General features: G+C 41.5%; 1 protein-coding gene across 1 annotated transcript in view; it reads right to left on the bottom strand.

The window, feature by feature from the left end:
• The window catches only part of dpysl3 (dihydropyrimidinase like 3), an 82,944-nt gene that overhangs the window by 45,987 nt on the left and 18,995 nt on the right, over positions 1-17,962 (bottom strand). Inside the window, exons 2-6 of the mRNA XM_033978711.2 lie at positions 14,014-14,102; positions 11,153-11,337; positions 5,855-6,019; positions 5,009-5,070; positions 560-640 (exon numbers count right to left, since the gene is read on the bottom strand). Of these exons, the coding sequence (XP_033834602.1) occupies positions 560-640; positions 5,009-5,070; positions 5,855-6,019; positions 11,153-11,337; positions 14,014-14,102 (582 nt within the window). The remainder of the gene's footprint in view (positions 1-559; positions 641-5,008; positions 5,071-5,854; positions 6,020-11,152; positions 11,338-14,013; positions 14,103-17,962) is intronic.

Genomic DNA, 17,962 nt, shown 5'->3' with positions numbered 1-17,962 from the left:
AACGAAACATCATCTTGTGTTTTAACCGTAGACTGTGTAAAGACGTGGACGAACCAATCAGCAGTGAAGCCGTCGAACATTTGGCGAGACATAAACCACATGTGTCAAACTCAAGGCCCGTGGGCTAAATCTTGCCCGCCATGTCATTTTATTCGGCCGCGACAATGTAGTTTAAAAGGTACGATCGCCTTAAAATGTCAGTTTATCAGGAGATGCGCAGTTATAGTCTTTTTTTTTACATTTATGGACACGCAAACTGTTAATGAACGAGTTAAAAATGTAGTTTAGTTTACATTACATCTCGTCGTTTTGAGGGGAACCATTTTGCTGATGTGGCCCCTGGTGAAAATGGATTTGACGGAGGAAGAAGGCGCCTGATTTGTCTGTTATTAATGTTCATATCTTGATTTACAGGCACAAAAGTGAAATAAAAACACCAGGATCATGTAGAGCAGGTTGATACGAACATTTAAGAACAGTTAGCAGTTAGCAGGTTAGCGATGTCCTTTTACATATGCAGTCCACGGATGTAACCCAGTGCATAGTAGAAGTATTTTACCTCTGCGATGATCTCTCCGTTTTCAGCGTGGACTTGAGCGATGCCGCCTCTCTCGGCCAAAAAGGTGAAGACTTCGTACAGCTGCACAGAGACACAGACACACACACACAGAATTATAATGTCACAAGTGAAGGTGCAAAATTAGGGACTATTTTATATTGAAATTAACAGTAGTTATCCAAATATTTACACAAGTATTTTGAAGGAAACAACTCCAAGATGCACCACGACTCTGGAAATGCCTCCCTGTGGAGCTGAGAGCCACATAGACTTTTCTGGATTTCTTTAAAAGCTAATCTAAAGACGTTTTTGTTTAGGAAAGCTTATTGTTGATGTTTTTAGCATTTAGCAATTTAGGAGTGGATTAAAGTTCTTATTTTATTATAGCACTCTGGGATTTTATGGAATGAAGAGTCCGTTATAAATGTATTATTATTATTATTATTATTATTATTATTATTATTATTATTATTATTATTATTAATTATGTGTTATTATTATTATCATTATTATTATTATGATTATTATTATTGTTGCTGTTATTAATTGTGTGTTATTATTATTATTAGTTTATTATTATTATTATTATCATTAGTTTATTATTATTATTATTATTATTATTAATTGTGTGTTATTATTATTATTAGTTTTTTATTATTATTATTATTATTATCATTAGTTTATTATTATTAGTTTATTATTATCATTATTATTATTAGTTTATTATTAATTTTTTTTACGTACATTCCATTAGTTAATTTATTTATTTAAATTTATTTTATTTTTTATCAGGACTGATCATTTTTAAGGGGAGTCCTGGGTCTTGTTTGTGAGACATGGACCACTGCACCAGACCAGCACTTTCCTCCATCTTTATCATTAAAAGCGCTAAAACCTTGAACTAAAAGTGTTATAACTGATGATAAATGATACGTGTGCGATTTTTACAAATAAACAAAAATCTAAAAAATATAGATATAAATTTGGTTTATTTTCAGCCCTAAGTAAAACATATTTTTACAGCCTTTAAAATTAATTTGACATTGTTTGTGACTTTCAGACGCCCGAGCGGAGTCTTACCGTCATGGCCATGCTAACAACTAGCATGCTAACACTATTCACAGATGATAAAACCACGTTATAATGAGACGCAGACAGCCGCCAGCGCGCAGTGTCCTCATTTTGACCTTAAAATCTGCTTTTTTTTACGATACATCTGCGTCAAATTTCTTTTTACTACACGAACCAAACGGGTACGGCCCCTTTAATGTACAGTATTTCCAGGCAAACGTCATGGAGAAAGTGTAACTCCCCAGTACGTATAATTCGAACAAGCGTTTTTATCCCTTTAACCCCGCCTTTAGTCACAGTTTAGATGATTCGACACAACTGCAGCGGTTCTACAGTGTGTGTGGCCCCGGGGACTGCGGCTCTCGTGTGGCTTATAGGAACCAGCTGTGCCCCCTCTGTGCACGGCTCCGTTTGGCTCCCGGACCGAGGCCATGACATCACACGTTCAGCCCTGGGTTTGGACTTGAATGGCCTCGTGTGCTCTTAGCGACTGTGAGAACCACTCCTTAAAATGGTTATTACGAGACGCTTTTGCAGGTTAAAAGTGACATTAAGATGATTTTAAGCAGGAAAATAGATATGTGGAATTACAAGTGATGTCGTTCTATTTACTTTAGACTATTACTACGCTCTTACGCTCTATAGTTATACTCTAATACACCTGTGGATATAATTTGCACATTTTAAATCATTATATTCGTCTAAAATGACTTAATAAAAGAAACTATTCCACTATTTTCCGCGGTGCCCAATGGGAGTTTAACATTGTCAAAGTCGAGGTCTGTTTCACATTTTCAGGAAGAATGTTCCAGGTTTTAGCTGCAAAAAACTGAAACATTGATTCTCCATGTTTAGTCCTGGTTTAGTCCTGGTTTAGTCCTGGTTTAGTCCTGGTTTAGTCCTGGTTTAGTCCTGGTTTAGTCCTGGTTTAGTCCTGGTTTATTCCCGGTTTCGTCCTGGTTTAGTCCTGCTTTAGTCCTGGTTTAGTCCTGGTTTAGTCCTGGTTTAGTCCCGGTTTAGTCCTAATTTAGACCTGGTTTAGTCCTGGTTTAGTCCCAGTTTAGTCCTGGTTTAGTCCTGGTTTAGTCCCAGTTTAGTACTGCTTTTGTCCTGCTTTAGTTCCGTTTTAGTCCTGCTTTAGTTCCGTTTTAGTCCCGGTTTAGTCCCGGTTTAGCCCCGGTTTAGTCCTGCTTTAGTCCCGTTTTAGTCCTGGTTTAGTCCTGCTTTTGTCCCGGTTTCATCCTGGTTTAGACCTGGTTTAGTCCTGGTTTAGTCCTGATTTAGTCCTGGTTTAGTCCTGGTTTAGTCCTGGTTTAGTCCTGCTTTTGTCCTGCTTTAGTCCCGTTTTAGTCCTGGTTTAGCCCTGATTTAGTCCCGGTTTAGTCCCGTTTTAGTCCTGGTTTAGTCCCGTTTTAGTCCCAGTTTAGTCCTGCTTTAGTCCCGGTTTAGTCCTGGTTTAGCCCTGATTTAGCCCTGATTTAGTCCCGGTTTAGTCCTGATTTAGTCGTTTATCTGCTCTAAAGTCTTTTCTCTGAGCCAGCACACACTCATGGACTGAACACTGTTTACTGTTTCCTACTGAACACAAACATCAACATTCTCTCATCTGAAAACTACAAAACCATAAAAACTTTCATATTTGCTGCGGTTGTCTTAGTTTAACCCAGTTTTTTGTGGCGAGACACTGATTTATCAAGTAACTGCCCCAAAACACGTCTGACCCCTGGACCCGTCTGCGACCCCGGACCCGACTCCGGCATGTGGCACCGGAGTGTGACGAGCCGTATCTGCGAGCGCTGGAGGTCAAGAGATACAGCTCCTCACAGCACGAGCGGAGGAGGAAAAGTGGGAACGTGAGAGACTAAAAAAACCTCATCGGGATCAAATATACGATATTCTGATCCATCAATATCGTTAAGACGTAGTAAAAATAACTGCAGTAATGGACGTAGAGCAGGAGTTTCCACAGCGAGCCAAAATGAACACACATTAGAGGCTGGAGGGGCCAAACCTGACGACAGTTTGCACAAAAAATTTACTTTTGCTAAGAAATATGTGATTACACCGAGTTTAAAAATGAGGAAATAGACCCGACTGGCTCCTTCCATCTCCTGACAGTCATTTCTCTACAAAACTGAATCAAAACAGATGATTCCTAAAATCTCAGAGGCCAAATTAGACCTGCTGGAGGGCCAAGTTCAGCCCAGGGGCCTTGCTTTGGACTCCCCTTGACACAGAGAATTATCTGAGGTCAAAATGAATTCAAGAAATGCACTTGTCCCTATTGAATAAACCCAAATAAATACATGCATAATAATAGTATCGATACAGGGAATTTAACACATACTCAGAGAAATGTGACGACGCTAAAAATGTAGGAAATGTTTAGTCCATGTTTACTTCATGTTTAGTCCTGGTTTAGTCCTGGTATAGTCCAAGTTTAGTCCCGCTTTAGTGCATCTTTAGTCCTGCATTAGTCCCGGTTCAGTCCCGTTTTAGTCCCACTTTAATCCTGGTTTAGTCCCAGTTTAGTCCCGTTTCAGTCCCTCTTTAATCCCGCTTTAGTCCCGCTTTAGTCCCGTTTCAGTCCCGCTTTAATCCCGCTTTAGTCCCGTTTTAGTCCCGCTTTAGTCCCAGTTTAGTCCCGGTTTAGTCCATCTTTAGTCCATCTTTAATCCTGGTTTAGTCCCGCTTTAGTCCCGCTTTAGTCCCAGTTTAGTCCCGGTTTAGTCCATCTTTAGTCCATCTTTAACCCTGGTTTAGTCTCGGTTTAGTCCCGTTTTAGTCCATCTTTAGTCCATCTTTAGTCCCGGTTCAGTCCCGGTTCAGTCCCGCTTTAGTCCCAATTTAGTCCCGCTTTAGTCCCGGTTCAGTCCCGGTTTAGTCCCAGTTCAGTGAGTCATTTCTCTACAAAACTGAATCAAAACAGATGTATCCCAAAATCTCAAATTAGTCGGCCAAATTAGACCTGCTGGAGGGCCAAGTTCAGCCCGGGGGCCTTGCTTTGGACTCCCTTGATACAGAGAATTATCTGAGGTCAAAATGAGTTAATGAAATGTACTTGTCCCTATTGAATAAACCCAAATAAATACAGACATAATAATAGTATTTATACAGGGAATTTAGACGATTTGAGTGATATGTTCAAACAATTGGAAAAGGAACATTATTTCTTCTGATTTCATGAGTTTTTTCAAATGTTTTTTGTCATTAATGCGCACACAGGTCCGCTCCCTCGTGGCATCAGTCCAACTACTATGAAAATGTATTAATTTAAAGAAAACACAGTCCTTCACTAAAAGAATTCAGATGTGTTTGTTCAAATATCAGGCATTTTCTCTCCTGTATGAGTTTATGTAACGCAGAACAGTCCCGTACCTCGCTGTTGCTCATTTGGTAGTAGTCCTTGTACGCCATGTAGACTTGGAATGAGTTGACGCCTGAAAAACAAGAGAAAATATATAAAATACAGCTCCAGAAAAAGAAATAATCTGCAGACTACAACACTGTGTATACACGGTGTTAACTGGCAGATGTATTAATTTATTCAGTGTAGTTTTTAGGTGGTTAAATTAGATTTAAAATGAAAAAAGTGAGTCGTTTTTTTTCAATTTCACTGCACGATGTTGGAAAAAAAAAAAGTATTATTATTATTATTAATTTTCTCAAGTATAACAATTAGATTTGCGATATAGAGTCTGTAGTCCAATTTAGAAGTCAATTATTGTCCAATATGATCAATCTTCAAAGGCACATCTCTATTTCTTTCAGTAGCGTTTGCGTGTTGGGGTCTTCTTTACGCATGAAACGATTGATTTTTCAGCCGTTAAATGAAACAGAGCTGCTCAGAATCATCTTAAGTCATGTAAATCTAAAAACTATATGGCTGATTTGTGTTTTTTAAATCACAAAATAAACAAAAAAGCAGCAAAGTTTGGCAGAAACAGACTTTTTGCACCCACGTCGATAAACTAAGACGAGAATATTACGCTTTTCAGAATGTGTTTGTAGAAGTATAAAGTACAGCTACAACAGGATATTTGTATAAAAAGATAGAAGGATATTTTGTTTTTGGGGGAGGACATTAAAAATAACTGCAACCAACTGAATTATCTGGAAACTGATGGAGGTTTGGAAGTGATTTGGACAAAAACACTGTCCAGTTCTGTTTGGCCCCGTGTTTTTCATTTTGTTTTGATTTTGAGTTGGTGTTTTTTTCTCCACCTTTGTCCTTGATGAGCGCCTCCACCTCGTCCCTCACGCCGTCGCTCCAGTGCGTTATGTCCACGTGGAGCGAATAGTCACAGCACGACTTCTCATCCGCCCACTGCCTCCACTGATCGAACGCCCCCGACAGACTGCAGCCCGGCTCTGGGATCACATGGTCCACTGTGGAGGAGAGGGAGGAGGGGGGGAGAGAGAGGAAGGAGAGGAGAGGGGGAGGAGAGGGAGAAAGAGGGCAGGTAGGAGAGGGGGGGAGGGAGAAAGAGGGAAGGGAGGAGAGGGGGAGGAGAGAGTAGGGACGAGAGGGGGAGAGGAGAGGGAGAAAGAGGGCAGGGAGGAGAGGGGGAGGAGGGGGGAGAGAAAGAGGAGGGGGGAGAGGAGAGGGAGAAAGAGGGCAGGGAGGAGAGGGGGAGGAGAGGGAGGAGGGGAGGGAGGAGAGGGGGAGGAGGAAAGAGGGCGGAGAGGAGAGGGGGAGGAGAGGGAGGGGAGGGGGGAAGAGGAGAGGGGGAGGAGAGGGAGAGGAGTGGGGGAGGAGGGGGAGAAAGAGGGCAGGGAGGAGAGGGGGAGAGGAGAGGGAGAAAGAGGGAGAAAGAGGGCAGGGAGGAAAGGGGGAGAGGAGAGGGGGAGGAGAGGGAGAAAGAGGGCAGGGAGGAGAGGGGGGGAGGTGGAGAGGAAGAAAGAGGGCAGGGAGGAGAGTGGGGGGAAGAGGGGGGAAGGAGGGGGGAGGAGAGGGGGAGGAGAGGAAGAAAGAGGGCAAGGAGGAGAGTGGGGGGGAGGAGGGGGGAGGAGGGGGGGAAAGAGGGCAGGGAGGAGAGGGGGGAGGGGGAGGAAGGGGGAGGAGGGGGAGAAAGAGGGTGGGGAGGAGAGGGGGGGAGGGAGAGAGAAAGGAGAGGGGGAGAGAGAGGAGAGAGGGGAGAGGAAGGAAACAGAGGGGGAGGGGTGGGGGGAGAATGGAAGAGTGACAGAAAGGGGACAGGTGAAGTACAGATAAAAACAATACTTAATAAATGCAAGACAGGACGAACGACAAGAGACTGGCCCTGATTACCCCAGTAGTGTGTGTGTGTGTGTATGTGTGTGTGTGTGGGGGTGTGTGCGTGTGTGTATAGGGGTGTGTTTGTGTGCGTGTGTGTGTGTGGGGGTGTTTGTATATGTGTGTGTCTAAAATAAAACAATACATCAAAAACTAGAACATTTCACAGACGGCGAGTGTACTTCACTTTCTCAGACACAAACCGTTTAAACCATTATCCTTCCCCAGTTCGCCGTTTGAAGCCCCGCCCCCTGCTGTCCCACCACCTGACAGCGTTCATAATCTGATTACGCAGAGCCAGTTTTCTACTTAAGGACTTCTTTACATCTTTATGACATTAAATACACTTCCTAATTTCATTTTATTTTCAAAGGATTATATTTATTCTGTTATTGGAGTTTGCGGCGGCGCGTCAGGGTTAAAGCACATCCTTTTTTTTTTTTTAATCATAGTTTATATTTACTATTATGACTATTAACATGACAAAAATATCTCTTATTACCATAGCGACCACCATAATAATACAGTTGTTTGTTACTGACATCATGCTGCTGTTCTGTGTTCTGCATGGATGTGTGTGACAGAATGTTCAGCAGTTACCGTGGCGACACAACGCACACACTAACACAAACACTGCCGATGTTTTTCTTTCTTTCTTTTTTTTTAATGGTCTGAAAACTCAAGAAAAAACCCCCAAAATGAATCTAAAAAAACACATTTTCAAGAGTCTGTGATCGAGGGATGAGACGATAAATAAATAAAATATCGTTTATCGCGATAAAAACAGTTGAAAATAATCGTTCGTGGCGTGTTTTATATAATCGTGATAATCGCCGACAAAGATAATCACTGTTATATCACCTGAATGTGCAGAAAAAAAGAAAAAAAAGAAAAAAAACGACTTATCCACAGGCGAGTCGACGAGGGGGACAAAGGGGGCTGTTGTCGGGGGCCCCAGGGTCTTAGGGGGCCCACAATTGGACTGTCTTCCTATTCATTTGTATCACGCAAAATTTCAGTATTGTCCCGTGTCTACTGTAGCATTCATGGTACAGGTGACTAACTGAGGAACTGTCGGCTAACGCTAGCTAGCTTCTGTCTGTAACGCTGGTCGCACACATTTTTATTTAACGTTTTACATCGAGGAACCCACGTGACTCGGGGGTGAAGAGGGTTAAGTGTCTTGCCTAAGGACACGACGACAGTATTCATTTGCAGAAGCTGGAATCGTACCGCTAACCTTCAGATCCGTGGACAAACGCTCTACCGAGTGAGCCACGGTTATTCGAGAGGGACTTGTTTAACCGTGAAAATAAACTCACCGTGGCTTATCATAGTTCAAGCAAAAAAAAGTTCAAATAAAACTCAGATTAAAGCCTAACAAAGCTGCAGACGGAGCAGTGCGTCCAGTTAGAAAACGCATTACTGATACTGTCTGTCACAAAATTCCCAAACTAGGAATGTAAATCTGCGATACGGGATCTACGGTGGGAATACGTAAACCATTTGGACACGAGGGAAATCATTAATCAGCGGACACATTTAAGTAATCCCTGAATCAATAGAATAACACAGACGACACCACAGCACCAGCCAACTCTATGGAGCACAGATGCATTATGGGTCGGCGGTTTGCTGCAGCTGTTCGGGGGGGGTCTGGACTTTGGGGCATTTAGGGAGCGGTGGTGGGGGTGGGTTTGGTGGAGGCTGTGTCCTGTATCAAAGAGCGCTTTTGTCTGGTGCTTTTAATGTCAAACTGTCTGTGACAAATCAGACGTTTTATTATGTAAGTGGATCTGCGCGAATGTCGTAAAAACGCGACATGTGTTTTCAAAAAGAAGAAGTATTTACACGCCTCTTTAACGCATTTTGAAAAGCGATATATTGCTGATGTAACGATAGATGATAAACGATAATATTGAAGCGAATTTCTCCCACTGAAACGATGACCCTAAAATGAGATTATCCCCAAATAACTACCGTATTTTCCGCACTATAAATCGCACAATTCAACGGATTTAGTGACCTGGAGCGATATCAAGAGTTTGGTAAGCGTGTTAGCTTGTTTTTTACGCTTTATTTATCTTTATCTTTATTTATAAATGTGTTACGTTAGCGTGCTGTGCTGATATTCAGCCTGTTGTTCTCTATTTTATTATTATTGCGACCAAAAATGTGACTTATATGTTTTTATTCTTCATTATTATGCAAATTTTTGGCTGGTGCGACTTATACTCCAGAGCGACTTATACTCCGGAGCGACATGTACTCCGGAGCGACATGTACTCCGGAGCGACATGTACTCCGGAGCGACATGTACTCCGGAGCGACTTGTACTCCAGTGCGACTTGTACTCCGGAGCGACTTATACTCCAGTGCGACTTATACTCCAGTGCGACTTATACTCCGGAGCGACTTGTACTCTGGAGCGACGTATCATCTGTATTAACGTGCATTAGTGTAACCAAAGTATCCAGTTTTGCGTTTACTTGAAACATTTAAGTAGAAAAGTAAGACTGCAACATTCAGACTTTATTAAAATACACTTTAAACATCAAAGCTACTTACTTATACTATGATTATACTACTATATAATACGACTTATACTCCAGAGCGACTTACAGTCTGAAAAATACGGTTTTCTAAATGATTAAAATGTATGAGCTGCAATAAATAAACAGCAGAATGAATCACTTTAGTAGTTACTTCTCTCTACAGCTCAAATCTTATTGTATTGCCAAAAAATAACCAAAACGTTCGCAGTAAAGCAAAGAAAAGGTCACCATGGTAACCACTGACCACCAAAAATGATTGTTCTGTTTATCATGAGCGATAAGGCGACGTAGTAATTACCGTGAACCTTTTATCCGGCGCAAACTCGTAAAAAAAAGTCATGTGCTGCGTAACGATTTGGGATGAAAGCGTTGGCCTGTTCAGGTTAATGTGTTTGTTCACTGTGCATGTTGTAAAATCAGCAGAGGTGGGTAGTACTCAGTTACTTTTACTATATTTTCCGGAGTATAAGTCGCATCAACATAATAATAATGAAGCGGGAAAAAAATATATTCCACATCTAAGTCGCACCTGAGTATAACAAACGGATTATAGTCTGGAAAATATGATACAACGTTACATTTATTTGAGTAACTCTTTAAAGAAATCGTACTTTTCTAGCAGTGTACTTTTACTCCGACTTGAGTAATATTCTTATTGAAGTAACAGTACTGTAGTAAAAGCAAAAAGGTAACGGTCTAGATTGCTGGTGAACAGAAAAACGTCTTTACTCTTATTACTTTTTGTCCAGTTGAGGATCAGACCTGGACGACTGAGGGATTACACAGACGAGTAACAGTACTTTTACTCGAGTACGTTTTGGTTACTCTTCCTACTGCGAGTAAGTGACAAAAACTTCACATTAACAATATAAAATGATTTGAACATTTGTGTTTCCTGCACCGCCTCCTCAGATATATATAGTTTTACTCTAACTTGAGCAGTACTTTTCCCAGATATTTTGTACTTCTACTTGAGTACCGTATTTTCCAGAGTATAAGTCGCGCTGGAATATAAGTCGCACCAGCTAAAAATACATAATAATGAAGAAAAAAAACATATTTCACATATAAATCACACCTGAGTATAAGTCGCAATGACATTTGTGTTTGTGTTATAAATACTTTTACTTTAACTTGAGCAGTACTTTTCCCAGATATTTTGTACTTCTACTTGAGTACCGTATTTTCCAGAGTATAAGTCGCGCTGGAGTATAAGTCGCACCAGCTAAAAACACATAATAATGAAGAAAAAACCCCATATTTCACATATAAATCACACCTGAGTATAAGTCGCATCCCCTAAATATGAAAAAAGTGCAACTTATAGTCCAAAAAACACAGTAATTTCTTTGTACTTCTACTTGGGTAATATTATTTTTGAAGTAACATTACGAAAAATCAGCTCCCATTAGGCGACGCAGTTTTCTTTTCTTTTAATAAGTTATTTTAAGACGAATATTGCGATTTAAAATGTCCAAAATATCATGGATTAAAACTACAGCCGACTCAAGCACAATATTTTTTCTTCAAGTCCCTTTTTCTTAATTAAACGACGGTAAATCGATCATTTTTAGAGTTGTATTTGCGAATAACTGCCTGATTCATTCACGTATTGAACAGATAAATCCCACATAAAAACGCCTGACCACGCCCTCATCCCTCCTCGCTCTTATTCTCTTTTCTTCTGTGTCGTTTTCTGTCGTTCTTTACCGATCATCGTGGTCCCTCCGGCCAGCGCGGCCCTGGTCCCCTGAGCGAAGTCGTCCACGGTGGTCGTCCCGCGGTAGGGCATCTGGAGGTGCGTGTGGATGTCGATGCCCCCGGGGATCACCATCTTCCCGTTGGCCTCCACGGTCTTCACTCCTCCGGGGACGATCAGGTTGTCTCCGATCTGCCTGAGGACAAACGGGACAGTGCGGTCAAGGATGGGACATTTCGTTAGCCAATTTTTCAAGGATTAAGTTATAAGTTACTCGTGTTAAGTTAAAATGAAATACTCCTGTTTTAATCGTCAAAACTGTGAATCTCTGTATCGCATAAAGCATGTGTCAAACTCAAGGCCCGTGTGCCAAATGCGGCCCGCCACGTCATTTTATGTGGCCCGCGACAAAGTAAATTAAAAGGTTTGACTGTCTTAAAATGTCAGTTTATCATTAAATACACAGTTAAACAGCCATTTTTTCATGTCTTTGCAAATCCATAAACAATATTTGTAACTTGAATAAGCGATAAATATAGAAACGGTTAATTAAGATTAAAAAGTAGTTGCATTTATTTTACATTCAATTTGGTTGCATTTAGTGACATTTATCTTACAGTTTCTTTTCTCTAAACAAGCCACAAAAATGTAGCACTGTGACAGAATAATTTAGTAAAATATACAAAAAAAAAATATCGATACAGCAGCTCACGATATTAATACTGAATCATTAAATTAAATGATACGATATATCGATATATTTCGTCCAAAGTTGTCCCTCACTTTCCTTACGCATTCAGAACATCCTAATTATTCACCACAATGAGTTTATAAGCTTATCTTACGACTTTCTGAGGCAGAGCGTAGTTTTGCTGTGACGGTGAAACAAAGAAACTAGCATGCTAACCTGCACAAAACGGTTTATACTCGGGCGAGGACAAGCACAGGTGATTTATTTGGACGTAAAGAGCTGCAAATAAATACATCTGACACGTTTTGCGCAAATACATGAAAAAATTGAGCACAGGGGCTTTAATTAGTTAAATGCTGTGGAGAAAACAAGCTAACGATGAGCTAATGACGAGCTAACGACGAGCTAACTGCTAACTGGACTTATACTGGACTAATAATGAAATAAAACGTGTAGAAAATGTGGATTTCGTCAAACACCAAAGCACAAATCTTAATGTTACGCAAAGTCCGAGGTGTCCCAGTGTCCCCCGGGTCAACACATTAACATTTGGTCTATCACATTCCTGAACGGGACGGACAGAGACAGAGAGAGAGAGAGAGAGAGAGAGAGAGAGAGGGAGAGGAGAGGAGAAGAGGAGGAGAGGGGGAGAGGAGGAGGGTATTTGGGAGGACGCCACCCGCTCCGCTCCAGGCCAATAAAAAACAGAGTGATTATTATGCAACACCAGCACTGTCTCTAGAGACAAGAGACGAGAGAGACAAAGAAGACACCGAGGAGAGAGAGAGAGAGAGAGGAGGAGGGAGGAGGGAGAGGAGAGAGGGAGGAGGGAGAGGAGAGAGAGAGGAGAGAGAGGAGGAGGAGGGAGAGGAGGGGGAGGAGAGAGAGGAGGGAGAGGAGAGAGAGAGGAGAGAGAGGAGGAGGAGGGAGAGGAGGGGGAGGAGGGAGAGGAGAGAGGGAGGAGAGAGAGGAGAGAAAGAGGAGAGAGGAGAGAAAGAGGAGAGAGGAGAGGAAGAAGAGAGGGAGGGAGAGAGGAGAGAGAGAGGGAGGGGAGAGAGAGGAGGGAGAGGGAGAGAGGAGAGAGGGAGGAGGGAGAGGAGAGAGAGAGGAGGGAGAGGAGAGAGAGTGGAGAGAGGGAGGAGGGAGAGAGAGAGAGAGGAGAGGGAGGAGAGAGGGAGGAGGGAGGGAGGAGGGAGAGGAGAGAGGAGAGGAAGAAGAGAGAGGGAGGAGGGAGAGGAGAGAGAGAGGAGAGAGGGAGGAGGGAGAGGAGAGAGAGAGAGGAGAGGAGGAGGAGGGAGAGAGGACAGAGGGGATATTATATTTGGATGTCAAAAGGTCTAAACTTTGGGTACAACAATTTTTCTATTAAACTGCAATTTTGATTTTATCGTGATATACTGCGTATATCGTGTATATTTGTGTATATTTTGTGTATATCATGTATATTTTGTGTATATTGTGTATATCATGTATATTTTGTGTATATTTTGTGTATATCATGTATATTTTGTGTATATCGTGTATATTTGTGTATATTGTGTATATTGTGTATATCATGTATATTTTGTGTATATTGTGTATATCGTGTATATTTTGTGTATATTGTGTATATCATGTATATTTTGTGTATATTGTGTATATTTGTGTATATTGTGTATATCATGTATATTTTGTGTATATTGTGTATATCGTGTATATTTTGTGTATATTGTGTATATCGTGTATATTTTGTGTATATTGTGTATATCGTGTATATTTTGTGTATATTGTGTATATCGTGTATATTTTGTGTATATTGTGTATATCGTGTATATTTTGTGTATATTGTGTATATCATGTATATTTTGTGTATATTGTGTATATCGTGTATATTTTGTGTATATTGTGTATATCATGTATATTTTGTGTATATTGTGTATATCGTGTATATTTTGTGTATATTGTGTATATCATGTATATTTTGTGTATATTTGTGTATATCATGTATATTTTGTGTATATCATGTATATTTTCAGAAATGATTTATTAAACGTTTTGACATTTATACAGCTGTAAGTAACAATATCTGTTTGTTGATGTTTTTTCTAAATGAGTTCACACATTTTCTGTCTCAGATTTTAAAGCCGTTTTATTTTCTATATAATGTCAGAAAAAATGTAGAAAAAAAGAAGCTGAACTCACTTGATGAGTCCATCCTCCATGTAAATGTCAGCGTGAAAAGACTGATCATCGTTCACAATCCTCCCTCCTTTGATCAGCAGACGCTCGCTCTGCAAAACGACAAGAAAGACAAAGAAAGACAAGAAAGACAAAGTTAGAACAAATGATTTTATATTTAACTGGACATTTTAATAAACGAGAAATAAAGTCATTTAAAGTGAAACAACACAAACAACTGGAAACTACAAAAACAGAATTTAACTGAGTCAGGATGAGAAGAGAGAAAAGAGAAGAGAGAGAAAAGAGAAGAGAGAGACAAGAGAAGAGAGAGACAAGAAAAAGGAAAGAGGGGAGAGAAGAGAGAGAGAAGGGAGACAGGACAGAAAGAGGAGAGAGAGAAGAGAGAAGAGAAGAGAGAGATGAAAGAGGGGAGAGAGGGGACAGTGAAGAGAGGAGAGAGAAGACAGAGAAGAGAGAGAAGAGAGAGGACAGAAAGAGGAGAGAAAAATGAGAAGAGAGAGAGGAGATAGAGGGGAGAGAGAACAGAAAGAGGAGAAAGAGAGAGAGAAGGGAGAGGAGAAAGAGAGAGAAGGGAGACAGGACAGAGAGAGGAGAGAGAAGAGAAGAGAGATGAAAGAGAGGAGAGAGGGGACAGTGAAGAGAGAGGAGAGAGAAGACAGAGAAGAGAGAGGACAGAAAGAGGAGAGAAACATGAGAAGAGAGAGAGGAGATAAAGGGGGAGAGAGAACAGAAAGAGAAGAAAGAGAGATAAGGGAGAGGAGAAAGAGGAGAGAGATGAGAGAGAGAAAAAACAGAGGGGAGAGGAGAGGAGACAGAAGAGAGATGAGAAAGGAGAGAGAGAAGAACAAGAAGAGAGAGAAGAGAGAGGGGAGAGAAATAAGCTCATTTAAAGTGAAACTCAACACAAACACGACCGACGCAGCAACAACAGCAACAACAACAACAACAACAACAACAACAACAACAACAACATTATAAACGACATGACTCTGATTAAACAGAGTCACAACGAGAGAAAGAGACGTCAAAAAGAGACGTCAAAAAGAGAAGAGAGAGAAGAGAGAGAACAGTGTCAGGATGGGAAGAAAGAAAGTGAAGTCAAATCTGAGCCCGATGGAGGATTTTGATAATCCAAGTTTACGTAGATTCTGTTACGTAACTCGACTGTGGCTCTGTGTTAATCTGGATCAGTCCATTTAAACCAGAGTCGTGTTTATGTGTCACTGTTTTATTCACTCAGAACCAAACTCTTAAAATGTGACTGTCACTGTAATAATGTGGTCACAGGGGGCCTTTAGGGGGCGCTAGTCCTCCATAGAAAGGCCACATTCAATTTCTACTAAAAATGTTCAACTGGCGACCGCAGAAAGTTCAAATAATGAAAAAAAAAATCCATATTAGTGTTTTATACATCACTCCAGGGGTTAGCTAAGGCCCCCGTAGCTCCTCCTACTAAATATGTCCGGCTCCGCCCCTTTTGGCATGGATGAAGAGGGGGGACGTGTCGCCATAGCAACATGAACGATCAATGAGAGAGAGAAGGTGAATATCTACAGGGAAAAGTAATAAAAATGTGTTTCAAAAAAGGTAAAATATGTCAGTCAGTGTTCTACGACTGAAATGAGAAAAGAGTGCAAAGAGAGAGAAGAGAGAGGAGAGAAGAGAGGAGAGAGAGAGGAGGGAGAGGAGAGATGAGAGAGGAGGGAGAGGAGAAAGAGGAGAGAGAAGAGAGAAGAAAGAGGAGAGAGAGAAGGAAGAGGAGAAAGAGGAGAGAGGGAGAGGAGAGAGAGAAGAGAGATGAGGAAGAGAGGGAGAGGAGAGAGAAGAGACAAGAGCGAGAGGAGGGAGAGAAGAGAAAGAGGGAGAGGAGAGAAGAGAAGAGAGAGGAGGGAGAGAGGGAGAGGGGAGAAGAGAGAGGAGAGAGAAGAGAGGAGAGGAGAGAAGAGAGAGGAGGGAGAGAGGGAGAGGAGAGAGGAGAGATGAGAGAGGAGGGAGAGGAGAAAGAGGAGAGAAGGAAGAGGAGAGAGAAGAGAGAAGAAAGAGGAGAGAGAGAAGGAAGAGGAGAGAGAAGAGAGGAGAGAAAAAAGAGAAAGGGAAGAGGAGAGAGAAGAGAGGGGAGAGAGAAGAGAGAGGGAGAGAGGTTAGAGAGAAGAGAGGAGAGAGGAGGGTTCTCCCACTGAATCGACTCTAGACCCTCTGCTCCTTAAATCTACAGCCTGACGAGTTCATCTCGTTCGTCTCATGTGACTCTGAGCTCAGGTGACTCTTGAGGAAGTGATGCTGATGTGGCCAGACCGTTACCATGACGCCACAGTCAGGATCCGCAGGTTTCCATGGAGACAGAGGACGACGGAGGAGCGGACGAAAAACAGGATTTGTCCAGTTGTTAAAGAGACACAGGTCGGACAGGAGGACGTAAATCAACATGACCTTTAGCATTTTTAAACCTAGTAAGTTACTAAGAAGTAGCTCAATAAAAAAATGTATGAATGAAGAAATAAAATACAAGAAAAATGTAACATGCTTAGAAAAAAGTGATTAAAAAGTGACTCGATACTCAAAACCGATACCACGATAATTAAAAAAACACTCTTTATTTAGACAACAGAATGTGATTTTCAACATTAAATGGTAGAACTGTCTTGTCCTTCACTATATCACGGTTCACCGTCTCACCGTTTCATGGATTTTGCTTTTTACATTTATGATCGTGCATTGTGTTCTGTGTCCTGATTGGCTGTTGGACTGTAGACCATTGTCCATCAGTCTCCTCCTCTATTCCCACGTGTCCTTATATCTGTGTAATCCCTCGTCTATGCGTTTTATACTTGTTCAAATTTATTCTAAAGATATTCAAGATTCAGGTTCTTTTTTCGTCCTGTGAATGGAGCGTTTTTAGTGTCGACTTTAGTATTGATTTTGATCTGATTTTCTACATGATCCTAAACCAGAGAGAACGTCTTCAGTCCTTCAACGATTTGTCCAGCTCGTCTTTTGCTACTGAACCTAAAAGCAAAGAGGTTCCTAATCCCAAGTAATGTTTTTTTAAACCTCTGCTTAATGGACTATTCCTACACCTCCTCACCCCTGACCTCTTTCCCCAGCTGCTTCTGGCGCATTGCCCAGGCGACACCGGAAGAACGGGTCAAACACCGATAACAAAAATCCCAATAAAACGAATAAAGTCTTAAGTTTCAGAGGCGCATATCAACTCAGCAGACACAGTGTAGACCTCCAGGCTGAGAACACCTCATGTTCTAAAACAAATCCATGAGCTCAGAGTTTGATTCATAAAAACGCATTTGGTCATCTCCCAGTTTGGAGGATGATTCCAGCTCCTGGCTCTGCACCAGCGAGTTTCATCAACGCAGACCCTCCTCACACTCACAGACGGAACACGGCGATAAACTTTACTGCGGAGTCATGCGGGGGCGGAAGGGAACTCATTACGAATACTCAAGTTAGTGTAATTATGTGCGATTTTGAGTAACGAGAAACAGTCAGATTTATGTCCAGCGGTCCCTCGTTTATCGCAGGGGTTATGTTTTAAAAATCTATGAAGTATCAGCTTTATTTTTTACAGTTATTCTATCTGTTTTTTGTCTGTAAACCCCCTCACCACACACTTTATACACTTTTCTCACACAGGCGTTAACATTTTCTCACATTTCTCTCTCGTTTAAACTCTCTCAAAGTTCAAACCTTCGTAGGCGTCTTTGTCGGTGCAGAACGTTTCATCGACATTGTGGGTTTTGTCGGGGAGAAAACAAATTGCAAACGTACAGCACTTCAGAGTCACACTGCGATCCAACGTTTATGTAAAACTGTACAGGAGACACGGCACGGAGGAGACTGATGGACAATAGTCTACAGTCCAACAGCCAATCAGGACGCAGAACACAATGGTCTACAGTCCAACAGCCAATCAGGACGCAGAACACGACGCACG

Source organism: Periophthalmus magnuspinnatus, chromosome 14 (assembly GCF_009829125.3).
Source record: "Periophthalmus magnuspinnatus isolate fPerMag1 chromosome 14, fPerMag1.2.pri, whole genome shotgun sequence".
Taxonomy (NCBI): domain Eukaryota; kingdom Metazoa; phylum Chordata; class Actinopteri; order Gobiiformes; family Gobiidae; genus Periophthalmus; species Periophthalmus magnuspinnatus.
The sequence above is the reverse complement of the archived record's forward strand: the minus strand, read 5'-3'. Positions and strand labels throughout refer to the sequence as shown.